This window comes from Brachycentrus maculatus, unplaced genomic scaffold (genome assembly GCF_059751285.1).
Source record: "Brachycentrus maculatus isolate JH-2025_06_01 unplaced genomic scaffold, ASM5975128v1 h1tg000370l, whole genome shotgun sequence".
Lineage (NCBI taxonomy): Eukaryota > Metazoa > Arthropoda > Insecta > Trichoptera > Brachycentridae > Brachycentrus > Brachycentrus maculatus.
The window spans coordinates 3,527,995-3,555,394 of NW_028281119.1; the positions used below are offsets into that span (position 1 = coordinate 3,527,995).

General features: G+C 29.2%; 2 protein-coding genes across 2 annotated transcripts in view; one reads left to right on the forward strand and one right to left on the reverse strand.

Moving 5' to 3' along the window:
* The window catches only part of LOC148303418 (protein O-mannosyl-transferase Tmtc3-like), a gene marked incomplete at its 3' end in the record, with an annotated part of 180,195 nt that overhangs the window by 103,316 nt on the left and 49,479 nt on the right, over positions 1 to 27,400 (forward strand). The window lies entirely within an intron of this gene.
* LOC148303419 (inactive pancreatic lipase-related protein 1-like) lies at positions 19,104 to 27,156 on the reverse strand. Its single transcript, XM_088270053.1, has 6 exons — positions 27,114 to 27,156; positions 26,841 to 26,928; positions 25,273 to 25,412; positions 21,648 to 21,893; positions 20,393 to 20,723; positions 19,104 to 19,214 (listed from the first exon to the last, which is right to left on the reverse strand). Exons 1-6 carry the CDS (start codon positions 27,154 to 27,156, stop codon positions 19,160 to 19,162), a joined length of 903 nt encoding a protein of 300 aa, XP_088126179.1. The 3' UTR covers positions 19,104 to 19,159.

The following is a 27,400-nucleotide window of genomic DNA, read 5'->3' on the forward strand; positions in this document are numbered from 1 at the left end:
ATATATATATATATATATATATATATATATATATATAGAGTATTTAAAATATTTGGAAATGGTCTGATCAGGAGTCGGATTAATCGGCGTGTATGTATGAGGAGACGATATGAAGAAATGGAGATTGTTTGCAAATTGGTGTGGCGTTCTATTCTCTTTGACTACCTTCGTGGGAAGCGGCTTGATTTTTACATTTTACAAAAAGTATTTTATTTCAATTCATGTTGGACATGGACAAAAATTGGTTTAAATTATTTATACATTACATGTATAAAATACAATAAAAAAATATTGAGTAGACTATAAGATAAATGAAAAAAATTATAATTCATTATTTATTTTAACCCTGATATTTCAATGAGTAGAATTCCGGATTAAATGTCTAACAAGCCGAAGTAAAGAGCGGACTATATACAAAAGAAAGAGAGGTGACTTTTCTTGATTGCGAAAATGTGGGTCACTAAAAATTCCGACCTTTTTTTGTAAAACAGAAAAATCTGTTTTCTTAACATGCACAGAGATATTTTAATTCAAGACTTTTTTGTAGTCTACAAGCCCGTTATTTAAAATAAGAATCAAGCGTAGTTTAGAAGGTCTGACTCAATAATGAATAATTGAAAATATTATACAAAAATACAAAATACCAATTATATACATGTATTTATTCATACATAAAATGTGGTGGGTTTCAATGTTATATGTCTTTTTTAAGCTCCATTTCAAATATTTACAAGTATTAATTTAACAAAAAATATTATTTAAATTAATTTTTTTATGTTGGATCTTATAATCTTCAATAACTGACAAACTCCTTTATTGAACCTATTTGTTGAAATCTGGGAGATTACAGTTATCAACACGCATATGAAAATAACCATAAAATAAACCATTTATTAAATAAAGCGTTTGAAAACAAGGAAAGCATTTTGTTTAATCTAATACTTTATTAAAAAACATGTCAGTTCATATTGGCATGTTCATACGTCTACTTTTAAATACATTTTATATAATTTCACAGTCTGTCACAAACATTTCGAGTCTTTCTGATAGCATTTTGCTATTTCGGAAATCCCGTGAAAAGTTATTTGAAAGTCTCTAAAACATTGATAAGTGTCAGAAAACATTTACCTACTGTTTTCTTTTGAGCCTTGTAAATGTGAAGCGAACCAACAAATCATCGTACTGAACATAACAGAGGCGGGCAACATTTTTTGTGGGTATCTAAACGTTTTGAAAATATAAAAAAATTATGCTTCCCTGGATTAGGGGTAATAATTTTACCGGTTTCAAAGAAGTCTGCCCATACTTTGCTATTTTGAAAGGACATATGACGTGGATAATACCACAAACATAATTTTCTTGGAATAGTTTAATAAGAGTTTCTATGAATGTACAGGGTCTGATAGAACTTGATGGAAAATAATTTTAAAAAATCATTTACAATTCAATATGTCTTCAGTTGTATAAATACTATTGTTTTATAATTAATAATGAACATACGAGTAATGATAGTTCTCTTCTTCTTCATAATATAAAATTATACTGATTTTTTCAATCAATGGACATACTGATTCACATATCGAATAAGTTATTTGTAGTGAGTTCAATATATGTGATTTTTTAATATTGATAAAATAAAATATCAAAAATTCGTATAGTAGCTCTTGACTTATACACTTTTTATTTTATTTTTATAACTAGTAATAACGTGTACTTACTATTCTTTTTTGTAAAATGTGAATCAATGCACAATAAAAATTTAATATAAAATATGGACCACAATTAAATATAAAATTATATCTGATAAGGATATTAAAGATTTACCAAAATATGAAAAAAGGCGTATAATGCCATATTTTAACGCTTTTGTTTTTGTCGAATTAAACGTTGTAATTAAACAATTACCTCTACAATTTATTAAAATACCTTGTTTGAAGTTTAATAATCCGGAAAATGGTGCAAATTAGTCAGAAACGAGTTTCACAATTGTTTTGTTTAGTTTACTTATATAACTGTTTTATTTTATTTATTGCGTTTTAACAAATATTAATTCGTTGCTCGAGTGTCACGGGTTCACCATTTCTGGACATACGGCTCGGGAAAAATGTTTCTGTCTTTGCTTATAAAAGCTTTCCACTTTTCTTTTCATCCAAGTTCTATAAAAGAGCTTTATTCTAGTCTCTACGACAAACAACTTTTTGAACATCTCTCAAAGTCTAATTTTGCGCGCTTGTTTTTTTCACTGTTATCAATGGAACGGTAAAACTTGTAATTAGCTTGAATGAATAAAAAGTCAATTAAATTTTACAAATTGGTTTATCTAATAGTACTTCAACATTAACTTTGGTGAAAAATTACATTTTCCTTTAATTCTTAATATATATTTTTTTTAAACTCTTACAGTAAAAAAGTGCATTGACAAGTTAATTGCAATGAAGTAATATCTTTTATAATATCCCCCTCCATAGCAATATGATTAGCACATTTGACTACCATTCTATGGGTCTAGGGTTCGATCCCCAAGGGGGGGAAACAAATTTAAGTGTTTTTTCACTCCTATATTTATTCAATATTACCCTGGACTGATGCAGTGCTCTATGCACAATATGTTGTGGATACGGGTCAGTAGTAGTAGTTGTTATATCTTTAAACCAATCAAAAGCCAGCAAATCACATTCGGCAAAGTTTGTACCTTATACAGCTGTTTGAAATTACTTGGCAGATAGTGCTTGTACATACATATAGTGTAAAAGAAAAATAATCTTGTTTTTTTTTAAAAGGAGTTACAGAGTGAAATATCAAAGGACAACAATTTTGTATATTTGTTATATTGTGTTTTAATGAAAACAAAGAAGATTTATTTTAATAATTCACCGATGTACCGTTTCCACGTAAAATTAATCACAGAGGATAGAACGTCATGCCACTCTATCTCTTCATATACTCTGAACATTCTTGCATCTCATTATACATATCTGCCTAAAAGTCCAACTCCTGACCTGTCCACATTAATGTTTTTAAAGTACTTGATCATGTAATATTAATTCTTCTTTAGGTTATAATTAAAAGAACATTTGCCAACTATTTTTTTTAACACGTTGTCACTTCACTCATTCGTTTTGTCCAAACTAACAAAAGATTTATTTTTATTTTTATTAGTATCGCAAAAAATACCTCACATTACTTCCGTTTTTTATCAAAATGAACCAATACTTAAAGAAAAAAAAAGAAATTATTCATAAACATAAATTTTTTCGTCAAAAAAACAAATTTTTATTTCTTTGTCCAAAAAAATAAATTATGAATTATTAAGTATATTTTATATCAGATTTGAGGGGCTTTAGTTAAAAAGGTATTTAAATCATCATCTCGTGTGAATGAATAAAATTATTGAACCATGTCAAATGATTGAAAATAAATTCAAACACCTGTTATTATCAATTTATCTTATTTTCTCGTTCATTTACCATCAATGCATTCATTGATTGACTAATTAAAGGGAGGATGCAATACCAATCTATGAAGCGCTACAAACGTGGACATAATGACAGTTGGAAAACCTTAATTGATGAACTGCGTTCCACTTTTCGTTCTGATTAGGTGACCTAACTAGAAAACAGGAGTACGACATGCAATTACGACAATTTGCGGTTTGAAATATAATGACGTTCACACTCGATTTCTGCTCACAGTGATGATTGAAAACGTTCAATGGGCACTTCATTGGAATGTCAGCAACGCGCTCTGATCTGTTGAAGAGAATCACATTATTAAAATAATTTACATGCGGAATGTACAGCTATCCAAATAGTAGATCAACAAGCAGCCAGTACAATTGCAAGACAAATATATTTTTTTAAAATTAAAATTTTACCGTATTTGTATTTCCAAAATCGATTGTGACACTTGTTTCGATGCATTCCGCGTCATTTTCAAACACCATATATAAAGCTAAGTCTAAATATTAGATTTCTGTGGGATAGTAGCTTGAAGAAGTGATTAATATTTTTTTGTAAATATCTCTTACCCTCTCTTCATCCTTCAACGTTCAAGGACACAATTCTTAAATTAAATCTAAGCTTCACATACGGTATTTGAAAATGACGCAGAATGCATCAAAACACGTGTCACACTAGATTGAAGAAAAATGGTATTTACAAAGCGATATTTAAATTAATAATGGATAGATATTACCACAAACAGACTGCTGAATCAGCTTGTATAAGAAATAAATTTAGTTTATTATTAATCTTGTTATTAAATACGTACATAAATAATATTTTGAGTATACTCACGTGTTTGTATATAAATATTGGATTAAACCCTTGAGGCATTGTTTTCAGTATATTATTATTCGTATAACTTCTATACTTCCGTACTATGGCTTTATTATTCCACAACAATATCTATATATATATATATATATATATATATATATATATATATATATATATATATATATATATATATATATATATATATATATATATATATATATATATATATATATGTATATATATATATATATATATATATATATATAAATATATATATATATATATATATATATATATATATATATATATATATATAATATATATATATATATATATATATATATATATATATATATATATATATATATATTATATATATATATATATATATATATATATATATATATATATATATATATATATATATATATATATATATATATATATATATATATATATATATATATATATATATATATATATATATATATATATATATATATATATATATATATATATATATATATATATATATATATATATATATATATATATATATATATATATATATATATATATATATATATATATATATATATATATATATATATATATATATATATATATATATATATATATATATATATATATATATATATATATATATATATATATATATATATATATATATATATATATATATATATATATATATATATATATATATATATATATATATATATATATATATATAAAGTTTTGACGTAAGTTTTCCGCTTTCAAAATATTTTAATTAATAGCTTAGGCTGAACACAAAATTTATTTTAATAATGTTGATTGATTGATAAGTTTAAAATTTAAGTGACATTTAGAATGAGCTTCTGTTTTTACTAATATTGATGAAAGGGTACGGAACAAGCCTCGCCTGACCAGTATCCGTATCAAGCATAGCGCCGGGTTATCAAGCACGTCCAATATTTAACCATTCCGGGCGCTCAAATCGTGACTATGATAAATGAACCAAATAGATAAATAAATCTGGGCCTTCTGCGCTATAACGTGTTATGTTTGTTAAGATGATGCGGCATTATTGGCTAAAGATAATTAAGTACATACATCCATTGATGATAGAAGGCATTTCCCGGCCAGTAACCTCCAACCCTTGTAGCGAGCAATTATCCCTTAGACAACACCTAGAAACTACAGGCCACTTGACTGGTTTGATTTATTACGCAGTCGTGATTAAATTCCTTTGTTGCGTCATCGCTGTATACACAGCCGCAACAATGTATCAAATCTTTTGTGTCGATTCCTGAGGCTTATTTATTGGCCATCAGTAATTTGCTTCGAAATGAACTCTATTCATTCCGCCCTTTTTCGTCCTTTATTGTTCGAAAAATTTAAGTCTCTGGGTGTCTGATTTTCTCTATTCTTTGTTACTTTGGACACTGAACAAAAATGACAAACATTATTCACATTTATTTAACAAAATGAAGAAAAAAACTTATTCAAAATACATTTGAAAGAAAACTTGATTAAATAACTTATATATTAATCAAATTTAATTTGACACTTAGCCTCCTTATGTTCGATGTTAAATAGTTTAATTTCGCGTCAGTAAAATTTATAACAAAATAAGCATAACATCAAATAACTTTGTAAATAATACTAAGATTTATAATATGTCTGGTTCGTAAAATATTTTCATGAATAGTCTTAATACGTTAGGTAGGCTGTATAATGAAATTCAAACGTTAGCTTTTCTTTGAATTTTGTAATAAAATACTCTCACTCAAAATAATATGACAGACATAATTTATATTTAATATATTACGGATGTTTCAACTTAAAACAAATATTCATTTTTTCAGTCAGGAATATGAATGTCTGAGCATCCCAGGGCTTACTACCAAGCATTTGGCTGGTATAAGTAATCACTTTACACTTGCATAACTTTCACCATTTTAACCATCATTAAACTTTCATGTTGATTTTTTTAAAGATGTATTTATGCACTACAGTTCGATTCCTTTCATTTGTCAGTTGCAATTTAAATAAATGTGAAATTTTGGCTGACAGTGGTAGAGTTGAGAATTTGTAGTATAGAGCTTTTTCTATGTCAACATGGGTGAAAATTATTCAGAATAAGTCGTGTTTTTTTTTCATTTTTGAGTCATACCAACTGAAGTTTAGTATTTAAGCTTTATACTGTTATACTTCATCTCTAACAGAGGTCGGCAGCCTTTCTATTGAGAAAAGTCAACTTAAAAGTTTCATAAAGTCGCTCATAAAATTGCACATTAAGAACAAACTTTAGAGAAGATAAAAAATTCAAAATTAGTGTTTAGTTTATTTCTCAATTGGGATGACTTGAAGCACGTTTAAAAAAAAAAATTTAAAAAAATGATTACTAAACACTAAAAAAAGTTTTGAGCCTTTTTGAGGATCAATTGTTAGAAAGGTGATCTTCTATCACCTTTTTCTATTTTATTTATTGATTCGTATATCATATGTTTTTTTTATCGTGCAATTAATAGCTTTTTATCACAATATTCAATTTCACATTTTATAAATTTTATTTAAAAAATATTAAAGTTACAAATTGAAATAAGTATTTTAAATTAATTGAAGGTTAGAATCGTTATACTCATGTAGTTTCAGTACCTAATATATTAATTTATAACCTAATATATTAATCTAGATGGAGAGCATTCATAACAAAGCAATAATATATCGAATAAAGCATAAAATTAGTTAAATAACAACTTTTGGGATTCAAATACAAAATCTCATTTCAATCAGTATTCAATGAATATAGACGGACACTACTCCATTGTTTCTAACAACTATGAATACAGAGAGTTCTAAACTTTTTGTTTAAGTTGTAGAACTAAACTGATAACACTTGGAAAACCCCTATAACATAAAGTTGACGATAAGACCACCTTGCCGCATTATTGTACATTTATATTACAATAACTGATTATTACAGTGTTAAGTGGTGTGTTTATGTATTTGTACACTGGAAACTTGCTTAAAACATTGTTTTATCTTAACGTCACAAGTACTTCTTATCTAAGAAATATTTACGGCTGATCATTCTAGCCCGTATATGCTCCGTATATATTTTAAAACGACATCACGATCGGCATCATCACGTAAAACATATCGCTCACTCCTTTCAAGAACGTCATAAATAAAAAATCGTCAATTTTTAGGTGTGCATGTTTTCGGAATGCCCAGAAAATGTGCTATATTCCAGCAAAAGAGGCAAATTTTTAACAACTTAATATTTACCCGCTACAGGGCAGAAAGTGTTGTTTTTGCATTTTGAAGAAAAGGTATTGTATAATAATTTTTTTAAATATACTAAATATTTTTCAAATGGAGAAAAAAACCTTCAGGTTTTACCTAATAAGTTCTGATGCACAGTTAAAAGTTTAGTAAGTGGCTTGATATTTATTTTTAATGCATTGTATTATATTTTTTAACTTTAAAAACATTTTCCTGAAAAATCATGTATTTTGATTTATGACGTTCTTGAAAAGAGTGAGCGATATGGTAGTACGTATACGTTAAACCGATCATGCAGATATGGTGTTATAGCAAGGCATCTATCAAAGTATGTAAATATTTTAAGTGTGAAGAGAAGATAACTTAAATTTTACTTCATTTTGTGAAAAAAAATATGGTACTCTTTTTTCCATAATCGATATTTTACTCTCGGATAATACGAATTGACAAGGGGTTCTAAAATGACAATGTCATTAAAAATTAACGTCCATAACGAAAGTAAACCGCTCACGAATTTTAAACGACAGCATTTTAAATTTTGAAAGTGTTGAAACACTTCCGCTTCGATGGTGGGTCTGAGTGTATATTGTTGCGAAGAAGGCAGTGGGGAAAGGATTTGCCTCTATCACTAAAATAATACAAAAAATCTAACTTTTTTAGGGTGACCTCGGTCACAAAGCTTAACTTATATCAACAATGATTATTATTTATTTATTGATTTGGCGTTTAATTTTTAGAACTCCATTTTAATTAATGTATTATTTTTTAAATCAAATACAGGTTTTTTGAGTCTACTAAGTTGTATTTTATTTTTAAAAAAAACAGATAATTAATATTGTGACAATTGTTTCACCTAGTTATGGCATTTTCAAACTGCCATAACTAGGCGAAACAATTGTCATAATAATAATTTTTATGTGTTTTTTTTTAATAAAATATAACTAAGTTGGCTCAAAAAATTTGTGTTTGATTTAAAAATTAAAACATAAATCATTATTTTTTTTTATATGTCCGATTAAAGTCAATCAAACACTTATTTTATTTTGACATAAACATACATGACGAAACATATTGAAGTCTAGGTATTTAATTTTTTATTCTGGCTTATGACGTGTCATGGACTGATTTCGTGATTTACACACGTGCAACATTCACCATTTTACTCATGATTGACAACCAAACAACTCACATATTTGAAACTATTAAATGTATCATTGATGTTATGACACAGTATATACATAAATGAGCTCACATGAGAATTTGAGTAGTGTGGTTGTCAATAATGGGTAGAATTGGTGAATGTTACACGTGTGTACAGTGATCACTTAAACCATCCTATGACAGTCGTTAGCCCCGTAAATGCCCAGACTTCCATATTCTTCTTCATCTTTGATGAGATGACTGAAAATAATATGGTATAACTTAATACTGCGAGTATTTACACTCGTATATCCATATTTTATGTTAATACAGGTTAGATTAATACCTTCCTCGATTTACTGAATTGAATCTAGGTTTGTAAATAATTAGCAGCATTCACACCTAGCCGCAAATTCACTGTTGAAATTTATCGAATTAAGCTAACCTAGAGCGCCATTATGGATATCGCAGTGATTCCCGGCCCGGACAAGTCGCCATTGTGAGATGATGGATTGCGCTAAGTTAGCCGGCGATTGCGCTTGAGGTATGCGCCATTAGTGTTTATTACTTCTGGGTTATGCAGCTCACGGTGACGTACCCGTAAATATTTCCCAGGAGCGAGAATTCCCGGCAACAATGGACTGCTCCGGGAGCCAGAGACTGGAAACGGGATGCTGGGAATATCTATCCTTAGAGATGTAATCATTGGTTATATTAACTCCTCGTAAAATGGTTTTATAAAGACATGAAGGTGTCATCGAAAATATGCTTTATTTTTTCCACTTTCAACTGCATGCAGTTACTGAAGCACAAATGGATTTTCATTGAAAAAAAATATACTGGATGCTGGGAATATCTGCCCTGGAGATGTAATCATTGGTTATATTAACTCTTCGTAAAATTGTTTTATAAAGACATGAAGGTGTCATCGAAAATATGCTTTATTTTTTCCACTTTTAACCGCACGCAGTAACAAAAGCACAAAAGGATTTTCATTGAAAAAAATATATATTGGATGCTGGGAATATCTATCCTAGAGATGTAATCATCGGTTATATTAAGACCTTGTAAAATGGTTTCATGAAGACATGAAGGTGTCATCTAAAATATGCTTTCCTTTTCCTACTTTTTTCCACACGGAGTAACAGAAGCACAAAAGGCTTTTCCTAGAAAAAAAACGAGTGTCAAATCTGATCGTCATGTTCCAGTATGAGATGTTAAAAATCTTGAATCTCGAGAAAGAACTCACTGACTTCATTGATATTTTGGCAAAATATTGCACTTAATTACGCGAGTGCTTAAATATGTGTTAAATGTTTAAACTAGTGAATGTAATATTTAAATAAATTTATATTTTAATTAATCTTGAATACATTTTTTAAATAAATCTTAAAAATGTAAATTATTCATTTTTTAAAACTCCTGAAGTGATTCACCTTGAAATTTTGACACAATTTTCTGTTAAAATGCGCGCGTGATCGGTAATAACGTGTTTTTTTTTTCGTTGTATTTAGTGGCATGTGCAATGGCAACGCCAACTGTTGCACTTAACAACAACATACGTTTTACTTTTCATTGTTAATGGCAGACAGCGTAATTCTTGACAAGTTCTGTCTCTTAGCATTTCCATTATTTCAAAGATGGTTAGTATTTTCATTGCTTCAAAATTACATTAAATTCAATTCAAAAGTGCTTTGTTTTTTCTTGGCCAATAAATCAACCTGAGTCATAGGTTAGTTTCCCACAAGTATTTAAAACAAAATATTATTTTGGACCACTAGAAAATCGAACCCAGGAAATCGTGCATTGTAGCTAATCACACTTAACTAATAATTTTAAAAAACATTAGAATTTAATTCATTTACCAGACAATTCTTCTTATCTTATACTGGTAAAACTGTACCTCTCCAAAAAAAACTTGTGCTCAGAGAGGGACTTACACTCAATGTTTTTTTTTGACATTAGTACAAAAATCAAATTATGCATAAATATCATACCGTAACAATTTTATTTTAATAACTTGATGATGGAATTTTCCGAAACCAGTAGTCACAAATTAGTTTATTGAAGGTGGTATTACACAAAGTGGACGATAAACGATAAGGAGAGTGTTACATTACCATACCACAAATAAATCAATGCTTTTAATTATGATACCTACCGTCTATTTTTTATGTCTGTAGGGAGATTATTGCAATATTTCAATTGTTTTTTATGCATAATTATAAATAAAAACAAAAAATAACTATGTAGAATAATTAATTTACAGCGACATAGTAAAATCATTATCTACTGTGATATTCAGTGAGCGTTTTGAAAGATTAATTAAAAATAAACACCTTTTTGAATATGGGAAGCAGTTTGTGTAGTGCCCTACATAAAGATTGTGAGAGGAAAATGTTTTCCTGGCGGTTTCCTGAATACTGATTTCCACTCCCCTTTTATTGCACTGTCAGCATCCCCCCACTTAATAGAGCCAAGAGCTGTTTTTAGAACAAATATTCCTTGCACTGGCGTCCTAACATTTATTATCATTCGGAGTATCGCAAAAGTTGTTTGGTGTTTTTCTAAACTAGAGACATTTCAACCCTTTTTTGTTCCAGTTCGGTGGTTTGAGGGTTCTAGAGAAATCGACAATTGATAAATGGACGGCGGTCGAGCTTCGCTGAAACCTTAACTAGCTCTCGTTAAGGGTGGATAAATGAAGCGAATGTTAGGAAAATGAACCGAGTAACAATGAAACGTTTCATATCCAAATGCGAGCACTTGTAAATTGAAGTTTATCCTCCCTTAGTATTTTTTTTTGCAAGTTTATCAAACAATGATTGATCAACTATTAAAATGAAGTGTACTTTAATTTGACATGTGTTTCAATCAGTACATAAAAATCATAAGAACAAGTAATGTTTAGTGTTTACTATAATGATAATAATAACATAAAAGATTTATGATTTTACTTGGCAAAAAATATAAGAAACGTAATAAAAATAATAATTGAACATAATAATAACTCACTTAAAAAAAATAATAATAACTTACTTAAAATACCCCTTACAGTAGGTATAACACAAAATTTGTGAAGAGATTTAGAATTTAAGTTTTTTTTTAAATTTATTTAATGTAGTTATATTTTTTTAAATACAATTTTTACACATGTCTACTTAATACAATCTTATAATCATAGTTCAGCTTAGCTTCTCCAAAAAGGAGATTGAGCTATTGTGCTTAGAGAGGGATTTTTTTAGTAACATATTAAACATTTATCAATTATATTACTGGGGAACGTTTATTTTTGTTTTACAAAGTGTATACTGCCATTTCTTAAAATCTATTGTTACACGTTTTTCGATGCATTCCACATCATTTTCACACACGAAACAAATGCTTAATGAATCAAAACACGTATCAACAGATTTTTAAAAATAGTGGAATTTACGAAGTAAAACGTAAAAATGCATAGATTTTACCAAAAAGTAACTTCAGAACCAATTTATGAAAAGAGATTTAGACATAATCAACATACAAATATCATTATTATTTAAGTATGTGGATAGGATGACCTATTTTCCGGGATCTCAATAATAAAAATAATGGGAAATGTTCTACGAAGAAGGGTATGTACACAGTTTACTAAATTTCTAGAAGCGGGTAATTCAAAATCCTGTTAAAAATTTAAGTCCTTTGTTCAAACAAAATGTTAAACGAAAACATTTGTCTGAAAATTATTATCGTCGCCAGCGGGCAGATTGTCATGAGCACAACAAGATAATGAAAATAACCTCACATTAGCTGGCAACCAACGAAAGCCTGAATATTTATTAGCCGTGATGGCAGTGTATAACGGCCACGCTAACGGGGCCTACCCGCTACGGCTAACGGCGGCTAGGCGGGTAACGGCGTTACGGCGTTACGGCGTCACGGCATTACGGCGCTAGACCACGTGCTACTAATGCGACAGGTGATCCTAACGAAGGGAATGAGTTTAAATTTAAACACAGCTAAGAATGGTCGTTCTCTTAAAAGCCGATGCAGATATAAAAAATGGACAGTTAATGTTTAAAGCAAGATACTCATATTTCAGACTTTTCCTTTTTGTTAAAAAAAAAGGTTTGTGTTGAGATGGTTTGGACATGTAGAACGAATGAGTGAGGAAAGAACGGTAAAACAAATTTATGAGGCGAATGTTATTGGGAAAAGAAGCAGAGGAAGACCGAGAAAAACATGGCACGTTCAGGTATGCCAAATACTTGAAAGTGGTCAGGTTAGGAGTCAGCGGGTATGTATGAGAAGATGCATGAACGTGGAAGAGGCGAAGAATGTTTGCAAGGACAGAGTGGTGTGGTGCTCTTTTCTCTCTGCCTACCTAATAAAAATAGAAAAAATCACTTATATTTATAAGACCCCCCTGGGAATCGAACCTGGGACTTCCAGAACGGTAGCCAAACGTGCTGACCATTGCCTTACGGAGGCGGACATATGTATGTAACAATATACTAGTTATTTTTTATTTAATTTTATTTTTAATATGTGACCCTAAACCCCCTCTATATTCAGATTATAACTTGGTAATGGTGAATTTAAAATAATATATTTTATGTTGCCATTTGTGAAGGAACAACTTATAATAACGCCAATTTTTCGAATGTATTAAAATTTCATCAATTCTCAAATGTGCGCACATTGTGCGCCTCCCGAATCGCAACCTGCCGCCCTTAATGCCCTCGCTCTGGAGGAAGTACACGAAAATGGAGTAATCACTCCCGAAGAACGCGGTCGGTTAACGGCATTATGACGTCACATAAACAGGAATCACGGTCCCGGAACGCTCGCCGGGATCATTATGCAGAATAATTCATAGTGCCGCAAACAGTTTGGGAACACGTGTAACCTTGCATAATTTTTCCAGATAAAAGTACACACGTAATAAAGGAGGATGTTCCCGAAGCCCGATTCGAATTCACGTTCCGCAGTTTCGCGGCAGGTGTGCTCTAAAGGGTTGTAAGCGCCCTAACGCCGGCAATAGCAGTATCGCTAACGAGATTTTATATTATGTTCGTGATAATTATGTTTTTGGATTAAAACCTAACGAGATCCCCTTTCAATGACACTCCGCGATTTCGAGGGGAAATATTTTCAATTTCGCTCATCATTCAAATAAATATTTTAATCAAGTCGGAAACAAGTATTGATGTGGCTCGGTGCTATATATTATTTACAATTCATTGAAATGCTGCGAAATTGAGATTTACAGATTATGAATGGGATTGAACGGGTTCTCAACCGGTAAATAAAACGATTTAAAAAAATATATATTAACAATTTACATAAAACTGTTTTTTACATGTACCAGGTACCTAATCGATTGCCTATGAGTACATAAAAGTATTATAGTTATAAGATGCAAAAGTTTTTATTAATAAAAACCCATATTACTTTGTTCACTTCACCGATCACTTTGAAATTTTGACTCAAAGTTGCATTCAAATACACCGATGTTTTTTTTGTATATAACTGTGATATGTGTTTTTACTTGTGACGGGTTAATACGTGTTTTTTAACGGTTTTTATTTACGTCAATGCCGCGCCATCTATTGAATAAATGCAAAACACTCAATACTAAACATTCCTCATGGCGGAAAGTATGCTTTTTGACAGTGCTGTCGCAATAGTATTTTCAATGCTTTCAATTGTATTGTTATTTCATGGATTTTTAACATTTTCATTCCTTTAAAATCATTGTGAAATGAAACGTCAGGTACGTCAGGTTCTTCTAGGTACTTAAATTATTTAAAGTATTTTTAAGTTTTACGATCCAAGAAAATAAATTATAAATCCGTTTTGAATTTTGTATACCCTTAGGCAAAAATGTTTGTAAGATACAGAGTAGATATTTTTATGCTGGAAACTTTAATTGAGTTCGTCATTTGGAATTTGTTAAAAACTTTCGGACAGTTTTGGAAAACGGACACGTCAGCTGTTGTCATCCGGTTATCAAATATTCTAAAGGGAAGATATTTATAAAAATCAACATCGTTAATATTTTAAAAGGCATTATTTTATATCGCTCACTCCTTTCAACAACGTCAAATATAAAAAAAAACTTGATTTTTCAAGAGAGTTTTTAAACTTTAAAAATATAATAAAATGCAATAAAAATACATATCAAGCCACTTTTGAACTTTTCACTACGCAACAGATCTTTTTAGGTAAAACCTGTTTAAAACATGTTTCTTCTACATTTAAAAATTTTTATTTGAAAAAATAATTAATTAATACCTGTTCTTCAAAATGCAAAAACAAAACTTTCTGCCCTGTATCGGGTAATATTAAGTTAAAAATATGCTACTTTTGCTGGGATATTGTACATTTTATGGGCATTCTAAAAACATGCATCACTGAAAATTGACGATTTTTGATATATGACGTTGTTAAAGGTATGAGCGATATGTCAAACAGTAGTTTTAGGTAGCAAATTGGTTTTGCCTTTTTGATTTAGTTTAACTGTCTTTTGTAGTCATGTTTGTTATTTTTATTTGTCAAGTTATTGACATGTAATATAACATTATTTTTTTGTTGTTTCAGGTAAGGAGTAATCATTTCATTCGTTGATTTGGCTGTCACTTCGTGGTAACTACTTTTTTTAATTAAAAATTTGCAATTTAATTCTTTAAATTAAAATTTAATTGGTATATTCTACTCCTTCCTATAATCTATTGTGACATTTGTTAAAATGCAAATACAATACGGTGATTAACGGTCTTTAATATTAATAACTGTACTATTTGATATATAACTTATGTATGAATCTCACGACCAGAAGCCGAAAAATAACTTAATACAACTTAAATTGTTATGCCATGTATTCATAAATAGTAATATTTTTCATAGTAATGTATTAAAAATGCACTTTTGAATCTTGCATTAATCTGAACTCGTTGTTAGTGTCGTGCACTCTGAGTTGGGGTTTTTCAATTTGACTGCATTTATTTTCCTGTTTTCAAATGCAAATCGCTCTACCTACGTTAAATAGTATCAAATTACATAATTTTGAGTATGTCTTAATCTTTGTTCATAAATACTAATTTGGTTTCTACTTAGGATCTACTGATATTTTGACCATTTTTTGCAACACGTTTTAGATAATTAAATTATCAAAATAAACGTTTGATGAATATTTTCAAGTGTGGTTACAAGCACCTTCTTGTTTGTAAAATAATTCAGGATGAATCTTTTACATTTTTCATAAATTTGGAATCTGATTATTTAAAAATAAAATTAATCAATAAAAGATGGTGCCGAGATGTAGCATGTAAATGAAGCTGTCAATCGAAGCATAAATATAACTTCCAAAATGTGAGCCTATGACAGGTTGTCAGCTCTATAAATACCTAGACTTCATTATTCTTCTTCATTTATGTTGATTAAGAACTTATATTTCATTTATTTATACACCATAAGAATTGGATTTTTTTTCAATTACTGACTGTCCTGTTTTTAACGTCTTTTTTACATTTTTTTTTTTTTTTCATTTAAAAGTTTTGCACGTTACGATTTTTCATATTTTACGATAAAATTATAAAAACGGAATGATGCTTTTAGTTTTCCTTAAGCTTATATTATATCTCCGAAAGTGTGTCATAGTATATCATTGTTCATCGACTGTTACTTTGAACGGATAAGGGTGACTTAGGATAAGCCGAAAGGTGTGAAGAGAAAATCATTTTAAATTTGTCTGTTACGTTGACGGAAATGGCCACTATATTGTGAGCCAATCTGTGTAATCTGTTGCTTTAGACAGGCTTAAATTGAAAGATACTGTTTTGAAAGGACGAAGCAATTTTATTCCCGAGATCGGAAACAAAGCCTCGAAGAGATCGAGAATATTTCGCGAATAAATTCTGAATCCAATTCATGTAGGTGTAATATTATAAAACAATTTAGACTTAGATTTATAAAATAGCAAGTCTTGTAATTAGGCATGATTTATGTTGCATAAAGTAAACATAATGTATTTATTTATATATTTAATTTAAAAAAATGTACATTTTTCCACATACATTTTATTTGACCAACAACCGGGTATCGTCGTAACTGACACCATCAGACTGGTCTGAAAAAATTATATGGAAAAAACTACATTGTTGTTATTTTATACTATAAAATGCAGTTTCACCAAGAAATGTTGGTACCTACTAATTTTGTATATTAAAAGCATTGTTAACTTAGTGGTATGGTAATTTAACACTCTCCTTATCATTCATCGTTCAATTTGCTGTATTAAACAAAGTAAACGATGAAACATAAGGACGGTGTTATATTTATAATTTTTTTATACTTATATTTTTATGTTTGCAGTTGTATGATTCTATTTTTTTTTAAATATAATTTACTTAGTAAATACGAGTAATTATTACACTGTATTATGGCACGTATTTAATGTCCTGAACTTGGCTTGATAATTACATTTAGTGCATCGAATCACGTGTCTTATAAACAATATTAAAGTTAGTTGTTAAGAACGACAGAAAATACTTTTTTGGTATTCAAATCAATATAATGTTCATTTATTTTTCTAACGCCATGAAAGTTGATCTAAAAAAACATATGGAAAGTTTATGTAAACACTTCATTTACCAAAATCCTAATTATATCAAATAACGTGAAAATATCCGCAAAATCTGTTATATAACTCTTTGATTGACAAAATCCCATCTTGGATTCAGTTTCCATGATTTTACAAAACGCGGTTTAATTTTTGAGACAATATTAGATGAAAAGAAATTGAAAAAAAAATTGAGAAAGATCAATAATTTACTGTACGATTTCTTTGTTTTTAATAAACACATTTTATTTAAAACCAAGAAACACAAAGTAAACTGACATATGCAATTTTTTTTTTGTGTTTGCATCCATCGGTTTTGGATCCAACCATTTTAAATGAAGTATTATGATTATGGTGACAGTTCAGTTTAACATAATTAATATTTCAGTTAAAACCGAACCCAGGACATCATATATACCATCTTAAGGTGTTCATCACTGCACCACAAAAAATGAACTATTCGAATGATTTGAAAACATTTTTGCCTTGTCGACCCGTAAAGTAAGAAACTTGAAATAAAAATAAAATTTTCTATATCAGCGAACGCTTATCGTTCACCATACATTTTTATAGGGTTCAAACATTCTTATCAACAGTTCTAATGTAAAGTCGAGTGTAGTTTAGAAGCAAAATTCAAAACGAAAAAATCTCAATTTGCGTAAAGTAACGTTATCTCTTTGTATCCAGTTATGTATCAATAGTCGAGGAATGCTTTGGAATCTCCTGAAATCACCCCCAGTATTTTCGTGAGCCTCCTTCAGCTCTCGGCATTTTATTACAACTTACATATTACGATGTGCTAAAAGCCAAGCAACCCTCACTTTCAAAGCATTCCACAAATTACTCCCTGCAATATTATGTTTTGCACAATTTTATTGTGAAATTTTGTGACTCATATTTTCCCGAAATTCTTTTACAAAATAAATAAGGTTTTATATGCAAAAGCCACCAACTCATACATACGATCATTTGTATGTATTTAGTAGAAAAAATATATAAAAAAATAATACCAGATATATAAATTTTGTACGAAATCTGAATAAGATTTAGAAAAAAATAAAATTGCATTTTATTATTCCCATCAATTTTTTATAATTTTTACAAATTTCATCCAGACGTTTCTTATTTAATTACGATTCACTCCTTAAGAATGTATAGTAAAATAACTACTAATAGCTTTTCCAACTTTTATTTCATTTAACAGGTGACCGTTTTTTATAGTAACCAACATCATCAGACTAGTCTGTTGACGTAGGAAACTTGGTCACTCGTCAAATAAAATTAATGTTAAAAAAATAAATATTTTTCATTTTATTAGGTAAAATACCTTCATAAGTGTTCTAACTACAAATTTATTAAATATAGTTACAGTGTTTAAAAATTATAGTGACAGGTCATCAAACTTATCTCATCACGTATGGTTTTTAAAATATTTTTAACATTTTTATTTTATTTTTTATTTATTTATTTATTTCATACAAACATATATTTTTTTACTTTATGTATTACGGCTCTTTAGGCATGGCCTGTGTTAAGCCGAAATACTGACATGTTAAAACACTATTTTTTTTATTATTAATTTTTTTTTTTATAATTAGATTGTACTATAATATACATTACATACAATAGATACAATAACAATTTACAGTAAAAAGGTTATGTTTACATATTCTTGTCTTTTTTGTGTATTCACATTTTCTTGTTTATACTTATTGTAATTTTGGTTTGAGTTGTAAAAAAAACACGTTTACTAATTAATAGTTTATTCAAATTCTTTTTATGTTTTTTATTAACAATGCACACTAAATTGAGTGATAAATCGTAAATAATAATCCAGTATTTTTATTTAATTTTTATAATAGGGCGACTCAGCATTGGTTTCGAGGTAGAATACTCCAGTCCTGCAAAACAAAAATTATAATTAGAAAAAAATATTTTCAAACTGTAAATTTACAATTTTATTTAAATTGAAAAAAATAAAATAAATGCAAATAACCACCTACAAACATTAATATTTTATATTTATATTGTAATTTATCCTTTTTTAATTTTTCTTGTACTGTAATGTTTTATATGATAAACAACAATAAAATATCTTGGTTAAAACAATATTTTTTAATACTCTTTAATTCAAAATTCATGAAACGAATAACTCAAATTACAAAGAATATAATACAGAATAAAAATGAAGAAATTGACATTATTATTATTATGTCAAAATACTTGTTCACAAATCTGGATTACCTCCAATTAGGAGTTTTTATTTACATTATTTTTGACATCTTCAAATATCGGTAGTGTAAAGGCAAAGGGATATATCTGTCTCAGACCAAATTTTACAGGAGAGCAAAAACAAACTTGTGAAATTAAAAAAACATTTGTTTTATGTATTTTTATATGTACTTATCTCAATAAAACTAAATAAGTATTGCAACTACAGCTACATAATTTTGCCAAATCGTGGAATACCCTATTTTAGACGTTTTGTGGAACAAACTTAGAAAATGATGAATTTCACAGATATACCCCTTTGCCATTACACTACCGATATATGAAGAAGGTTACGAGGTCTGGGCATTTACAGGGCTTACGATCATCTCTTAGGCCCAAGCTTAAACCAAGGCCAAGACGGTCGTAAGCCCTGAAAATTCTCAGACTTTCATATTTCTTCATCCATGTTATGATGTCAAAAAAATGGATCCATTGAGTGATCACTTTACACACGGGTAACATTCACCAATTCTACCCATTATTGACAACCACACTACTCAAATTCTTGGAAGTTCTATATATATATGAACCAATTTAGAAACCTTGTTCTTAAATCACTAGAACTTCAGATTACAAAAAGTACAGTAAGATGACAAAAAATAATATGAAAATAACTCCTGTAATTGGAGATAATCCAGTTTTTGTGAACAAGTATTAAGCCCCATTAAAAATGTTGTGAAAATGTCTCCATTTATAAAATATATTGATTTATGTACTCGTACCTACTTAATGTATTTTTTGTTGCTTATTTCCGAAGGTATAAACTCTAACAAAAAATATTTAAATAATTATTTGAAACATGGTTTACCTGGGTTTCGGTCTCATTCCTCCCATATAAAGTTGGGACAGGTTAGCGCAAGCGCCACTTTCCATTTCGGCATAGTCTGTGCACTGTTGTGCGACGAAGAACTGATTGTCAATGGAGTTCAGGAAGTACTCGAAGCCTCTCAAATGGGAGCAGAGTGTGTCATTGCAGCCCGGCATGAAGGAGCCCCCGTTCGGGTAGAAGTCGGTATGGCCCGTGGGGTCTTTGAGTCCTGCAGACGCGGTGTTGGAATGGATCACTTCTACGTATCTGGCATCTCCCGGGTTGATTCTATCGTCGTTATCTTCCCAGGATGTCTTTGATGGATCGCAAACTGAACAAAAATTGAAATTTCTTTAAATTTTACGCATTTTTGTGGCACAAACTTTATAAAATAAAACTACTTTGCTTTGAAGCACTTTTTATTGGTACTTTTGTTCGACCGGCTAGTTAGATACATGTTTAAAAATAAATTGGGTAGGTAGAAATAAAATTTTAAAACCTTTTAAGGAAAATATGATCTACCTGGTGATAGACACAAAAAAATTACAATATTTCAATCTTATTATTTCATAAATGCGATGAGGCTTTGTCTTAAAAATATATTAATTTTAAACAAATATATTATTATACAACAGCATGTTATTGTATTGTCCGCCTCTGTGATATAATGGTTACCATATTGAGCTACCGCGCTAGATGTCCCGGGTGCGATTCCCAGGGGAGGGAATGAAAATAAATATAAGTTATTTAATACTCTAATATTTATTTAATAACACTGCGTCAATACAATGCAGTGCCCTATGCACCATTAGGTGCGGATAAGAATAAGAAAAATATGTTAATGTACTACTTGTTCACATATCGCTCACTCCTTTCAACAACGTCATATATTAAAAATCGTCAATTTTCAGTTGTTCATGTTTTCGGAATGCCCAGAAAATGTACTATATCCCAGCGAAAGAGGCATATTTTTAACTCAACATTTACCCGCCACAGGGCAGAAAGTGTTGTTTTTGCTTTTTTAAGAAAAGGTATTGGTTAATTATTTTTTTTAAATATACAAAATACTTATCAAATTGAGAAAAAACATCAAGTTTTACCTAAAAAGATCTGTTGCACAGTAAAACGTTCAATAAATGGCTTCATATTTATTTTCAATACATTTCATTGTATTTTTTAACTTTAAAGACGATCTCCTGAAAAATCAAGTTTTTTTCTATGACGCTGTTGAAATGAGTGAGCGATATATTCTCACCAGTGATGTATTCGACCGTCCCTTTTTGACAATTTCTTCCTGCAAATCCAACCACATGGCTTCCTAGACTGATGCCGACCAGGTGAATGCCGTTGAACACCGGTCCGAAGTTAGCCAGCCAGTCGATGAATGTTGCCAACCACTCTCCCACCAATGGAGCGTTGGCGAGCGCCGGCGGTTCTGGCCCCATCGCTCCCTTGGTCCAGTCGACCATTATGACATTCACGTCGGCAGCGGCAAGGAATGCTGGAAATGATAGTTGTTTCAAACGTTTATTTATTTTGATTGGCAGTTACTTTTTTTTAATTACCTAACGTCCAAGTGACTCTGAAATCTAGCCATGCAACACCGCTTATCATGACCCTACTCAGGGTTTTAAGTTACTTCAACTTTTCAAGTTTTATAACCTTTGCCAACTAGTGAGTGGATTTACTTTTTATGTTAAAATATACTAAAATTTCATGTTATTTATGAGTGAAAGTTCTAGGCAAAAGCAATCGCTATTGGCAGTATCAGGGATATTGAAAGCTTTTTAATGTAAATTAATGGAAAATCGAGATACAATTTATTTTGTTTAACATTTTCAATAGATTTCACAACTCAGTATAAAAATTTGTCTCGCAAGAGTAAGTCTGTCAGGAAGCCTAGATGCTTCTGTGTCAGATCTGGTCATGCGGTGGGACAGCTTTCAATGTTTTAAACGTTATCATTGTTAGGACTTTGTGCTAGGTTGTGAGCTAGGGTTGTTTTTTTTTCTGTCCATCGTTTTATTAGGATTCTGATAGGTTTGTGTCAAGAAAAAAATATTAACTTGTGGAAGGAATCCGTAATAGAGTGTTGATGAAAAATGATTACGCGGAAAATGCAACGACTGAAAATTTTCCGCAAATATCTTTGCACGTGTCTGTCAGCTGTGATGGTCAGGGTTATGAAGGCGTCTGTATACCTGCCAACGTCAATAAAGACACACAACCAAAATTTGTAAACTTGTAAATAATAAATACTAATGATCATGATGCTAAGCCATGAACAATTCTACTAAGAAATATTGATGCTATATTTCATTAAAACGTTTAACTTGTCACTTATATAAATTTTATATCAAATTTAAAAGCAGATAATAATACCGAATAATTTTAGTCTAAAAAACAGAAGATAATAATTATTAAACGATAATCTTTATCTATTTCTTCACCATTCGAGATACCCAATAGTTTTTTTTTTAATTTTATATGACGTTTTCAGAGAGTGCAAGGAATTTTTCCGGTACCCGTTTGTTTATAAAAAATACAAAAAATTATCCAACGTTATGGTTTTTGAAAGACAACATCGATACATTTTAAAATACGCATATTATATTAAATAATCAGATGCATAGTTGTTATTTTGTAGGTAAATAATCTCTTAATTGAATTCAGGATATGTTTTTTCGAAACAAACAGTTTTCTATCTCCCCTGTAAAATTTCATTTCATGCAGGTTATACGAAAAATTATTTCCTGTAAATTAATGTAAAATGAGAGGTGAAAGTTTTCCGTTTTTCGACCATTTGTCACGAATTCAATTTATTTTCATGATTGAAATCATCACCGGATTGGATTCTGGGTATTTTATTTTCAAATTTTAAACTACGAATCATACCTACTAGTCGAATCGGTTTACAGAGCAAATTAATTTTAACTCTTTTGGTTGTTTAGCTGGTGGATTCTAACGGATAATCGGATTTTGATTGATAAATTTCCGCAAGTTTATTAACAGCACAATAATTTAATTTTAACGAAAAAAAATCTAAGATGTAAAATTTTTTTTTTGTAGTATTTACTAGACATTCAAAATTTATTGAGAAATGTACAAGAACTGAGAAACTTAAAAATGGTTTAAAATATCATATATGGTAGATAAAAAGTTAAGTAACATAATGAAATTCAACTGGTAATTTTTCAGGCGCTAGGAAGCTATAAATTATCATTTCATTTATTTCTTCATTAATTAGACGTAAGTTTTATATAAAATAATTTATAACAGATGCATAATTATTGTAAAAACACACATATTTTTTTAATACTTAAACCGTTATTTCTTACCAAAAAAAAGTTACAAAATGTTAAATTTAGACAAGAAATAAAATTAAACAATTTAAGTTTGAAAATCAGAATATAAAACCAATTGACTTGTTTTTTGGTAGTATTATGTAAATTCAGATTATTAGGACTCTAGCCCTGTTGCATTCTCTGCGGTCCAGAATTTTCTATAATCAACTTAAAACTTAAAATTCACCGTCAAAAATTGTTGCATATTCAATTTTCTAAATCTTTACTTCCTTTAATTTTTAATCGATAATTTTCAGCTTAGATCTGAAAAAGGGAGATAAATTATCAAACTTTATTTCAATTACTCTTACTAACGACAACAATGGAAAAAAATGTCGTTTTTAATTTATGAAGTTTAATCAATATTTTTCTTTTTATACTGGGCTGTAATAAATATTCTTATCATTGAGGAAGTAGATTTTAGTAATGTAAATAAAATTGATAAAATTACAAAGTCACTGATTCTAAATGATTAAGTTATTATTAAAAAATACGATTGAATCAAATCTCATTTAATTATCTTGCGAACAGTCATCGCTCGTTTTTAATTTGTCAAAACGGTTTTATGTGGCTTAAATATAAAGACAAATCTTTTGAATCAGTTCATCGTTAGGTACGGAACATAATAACATAATTTTATTGTGCTCATGGTTAGGTTTATAATTACATATTTTAACTTGGTCATCGTCATTACGTATATTAATTTGTTACATTTATAATGTAATTACATCTTTTAAATTTTTTAATCGTTAGAAGAATAACGTGATAACTTATTTGAAATTTGTTCATCGTTATTTAAATAAATGAATGGCTTAATGAGCTTAGCAAAAAATATATTTTCACGTTATGAGTACATTAATGCATCTAGGTAATATTCGTGTAAGATTATTTAGACATACTCGTACGTTATAAGGAATGGTGATTTACATGTTAATATTTATTTCTAACATGATACGTTTACCATAAAAGTGCTTAATAAAATACCGTCAATCAAATTTGTTACGCTCTTATCTAATTGGTTGCCGCCGGATAATATTACATTATACTGAATAAATTTTAACGACAATTTAGGCCCGTCTCAAATTGCGTATACGAATTTTGAAAAATGATCCCAAAACGTACATATATTTTTTTCAGAGTATCAAGATATCAGAAGTGTAAAGAGGTGTAAGGACTTTTGTACTTGTATATTCTCCTTAATAAAAGATTAGTCATGCAAGACCGATAGCACTTACGATACATTGATAAGTTAATCTCCCCGCTATATCGCGTGTTCAGTTTGTCCTCTATAAGTGTATACGTATGTTTGTAGAATATTGACATATATTATTCATATATAGGGATTTCTCGCTACATTGGAATTTCCAGTAAATAAATTTCTTAGTTGCTTACGAAAACCAGTCAACCATTTGGTAAAAAACACTCTCTGTTTTTAATGATGTTAAAAATTTGAGTACCCTCAATTCTACAGTTACTAAGAGATACGTTAACAATGTATGTATGTATTTATATATTTCTGTTTTTATTAAAACTCACCTGCTGTAAATTCAGGAGATTCCGGTCTTCCATTCCATCCGTGAATTAAAAACTTAGTTGGGCGAATAGGCTTATAGTTTGATGACATGAGAACTGACGTATTTCCATTCAACAATGGCTGAGCCACTGTCGGATTTTCCCTAAACAAAACAAATTGCAATTAATACGCACCATTTTAATCATATTTTTATTTCTACGTCGAATGCACTTATTATTTTAAAACTATGATTTAAATGGTAAAATGAACCGTTTTTCTTTTATTAAAAAAACAGTTACTTTACCTTACGGGTTAATCGACTTCACGACCAAAAATAACCGCAATTGTGATCCATTTCGCTTAATTTTATCAAATTAAAATTTCCATTCTTATACTTTTTATATAAATGATGAGGTCGAAAAATAAGACGGAGAAAAACCTGTTTTTAAATTCTATTTATTCCGAGACTCTAATGATACGGAATTCTACTACATATTCTAATTTCACTGAAACGTCAAATGTCAGCCTTGGCAAACATTAGTGCGTCATTTGACATTCAATGATAAATCAATAAGCGTTACAATTTTGTGTTTTAAAATACAGGTTGTACATTGTTATTTATAGAAAAATAGTATTAAATCACTAATTACATCACAAATAAATTTAAAAAAATACGATTAAATTAGCATTAAAATAAAAACAGAAAGTTTTTTTATCCCATTTGTCAATCATTCAATAAGATTAACATGTCCAATATTTTGAATGTGTCCAAATATTTGTTCACAAATCTGGATTATCTCCAATTGTAGGAGTTATTTTTCATATTATTTTTTGACATCTCAACATAGATGAAGAATAATATGGAAGCCTGGGCATTTACGTGGCATTTCAGTCGTAAGCCCCGTAAATGCCCAGACTTCCATATTCTTCCTTATCTATCTATGTTGAGGTGTCAAAAAAAAATAAGGAGATGAAAATATAAATAATGTATTTAAGCTATAAATTTAATCGTCGTTTTTTTAATACATTTAGACGGGTAGGTATTTTAACTATTTTTATACTATAAATACTCGTACATTTTATGGTTATCTTTTAACATTACAAATACTTTATTCAATGCAAATATTTATTTTTATGATTTCAAATGTTTAAAAAAATACAATTTGGGTTTTCTGGATTTCGTACACAACAAAATATATAACTGTTGTATGTGCGTGTTTAACTTAATTTTCTATGTCGTTCGTAATATAATTCCACTTTTATTATATTACCTTGAACCGAGTAATTTATTTGGACTCGTACCTATCACATAATTAATATTTTGATGATTAATGAACGTATAAAAAATACGTCTCTATTTGGTCACATAAAAATGACTAGAATTGATGAATTATTAAAAAGCTATTATGCAAACAAATTAACATTTTATTATAACTCATTTTATTGATGTAATCTAATTGTGACATAAAGAAAAAAATACGTTAGTAAATCAATAAATTACAAACTCAACAAATTAAATATTACTACAATAGTATAACATGTTTTGAGGCAACTACTAATTATCAAAAATAAAGTAAAAAATAATACATACCTCGTATACAAATTCAATACAATATCCGTCGCAACGTCAAATTTGGGTTGGACACTATCAACCTTCAAAATATGAGGCGATACATATCCTGAAAAATAAGTTTACAATTAATAATTACACGAATTTATATACTATAAAAGAACACATTGTATAAAAAAATAAAATATAAATTTTCAAAAACCATTTAAAATTGTATGACAGGAATATACAATGTTTGTCAATATAAAATCCTTGGTATGAATTTAAAATATTTTTTCAAATTTGTATAATTACCGATAGCGGAAACTGCCACCAAAACTGATAACAAGCACTTCATTTTGCTAAGATTGAATATCACAATTGGTTGTTTAGGATCAATATTTCCTTTATATATAGTAAACGAATTGATACAATCTAGATCTTGACTATCTAAATCTTAAAGAAATCATCTTGCGTGAGATAATATAAGTATCAGAATAATAAACACATCTTCTTATAACTGATTAAATGTATTAATCTCAAGGAAAATCCATTTATTTGGGATTTTTTTTGAATAACAAATATTGTGAGCCATATAGGAA

Coding starts and splice junctions, on each gene's coding strand:
- LOC148303419 (XM_088270053.1), bottom strand. CDS start 27,156: ATGAAGTGCTTGTTATCAGTTTTGGTGGCAGTTTCCGCTATCG. Junction 20,724..21,647: donor GACGGTCGAATACATCACTG/GTGAGAATATAT, acceptor ATTTTTGTTCAG/TTTGCGATCCATCAAAGACA. Junction 19,215..20,392: donor GGAATGAGACCGAAACCCAG/GTAAACCATGTT, acceptor TTTGTTTTGCAG/GACTGGAGTATTCTACCTCG.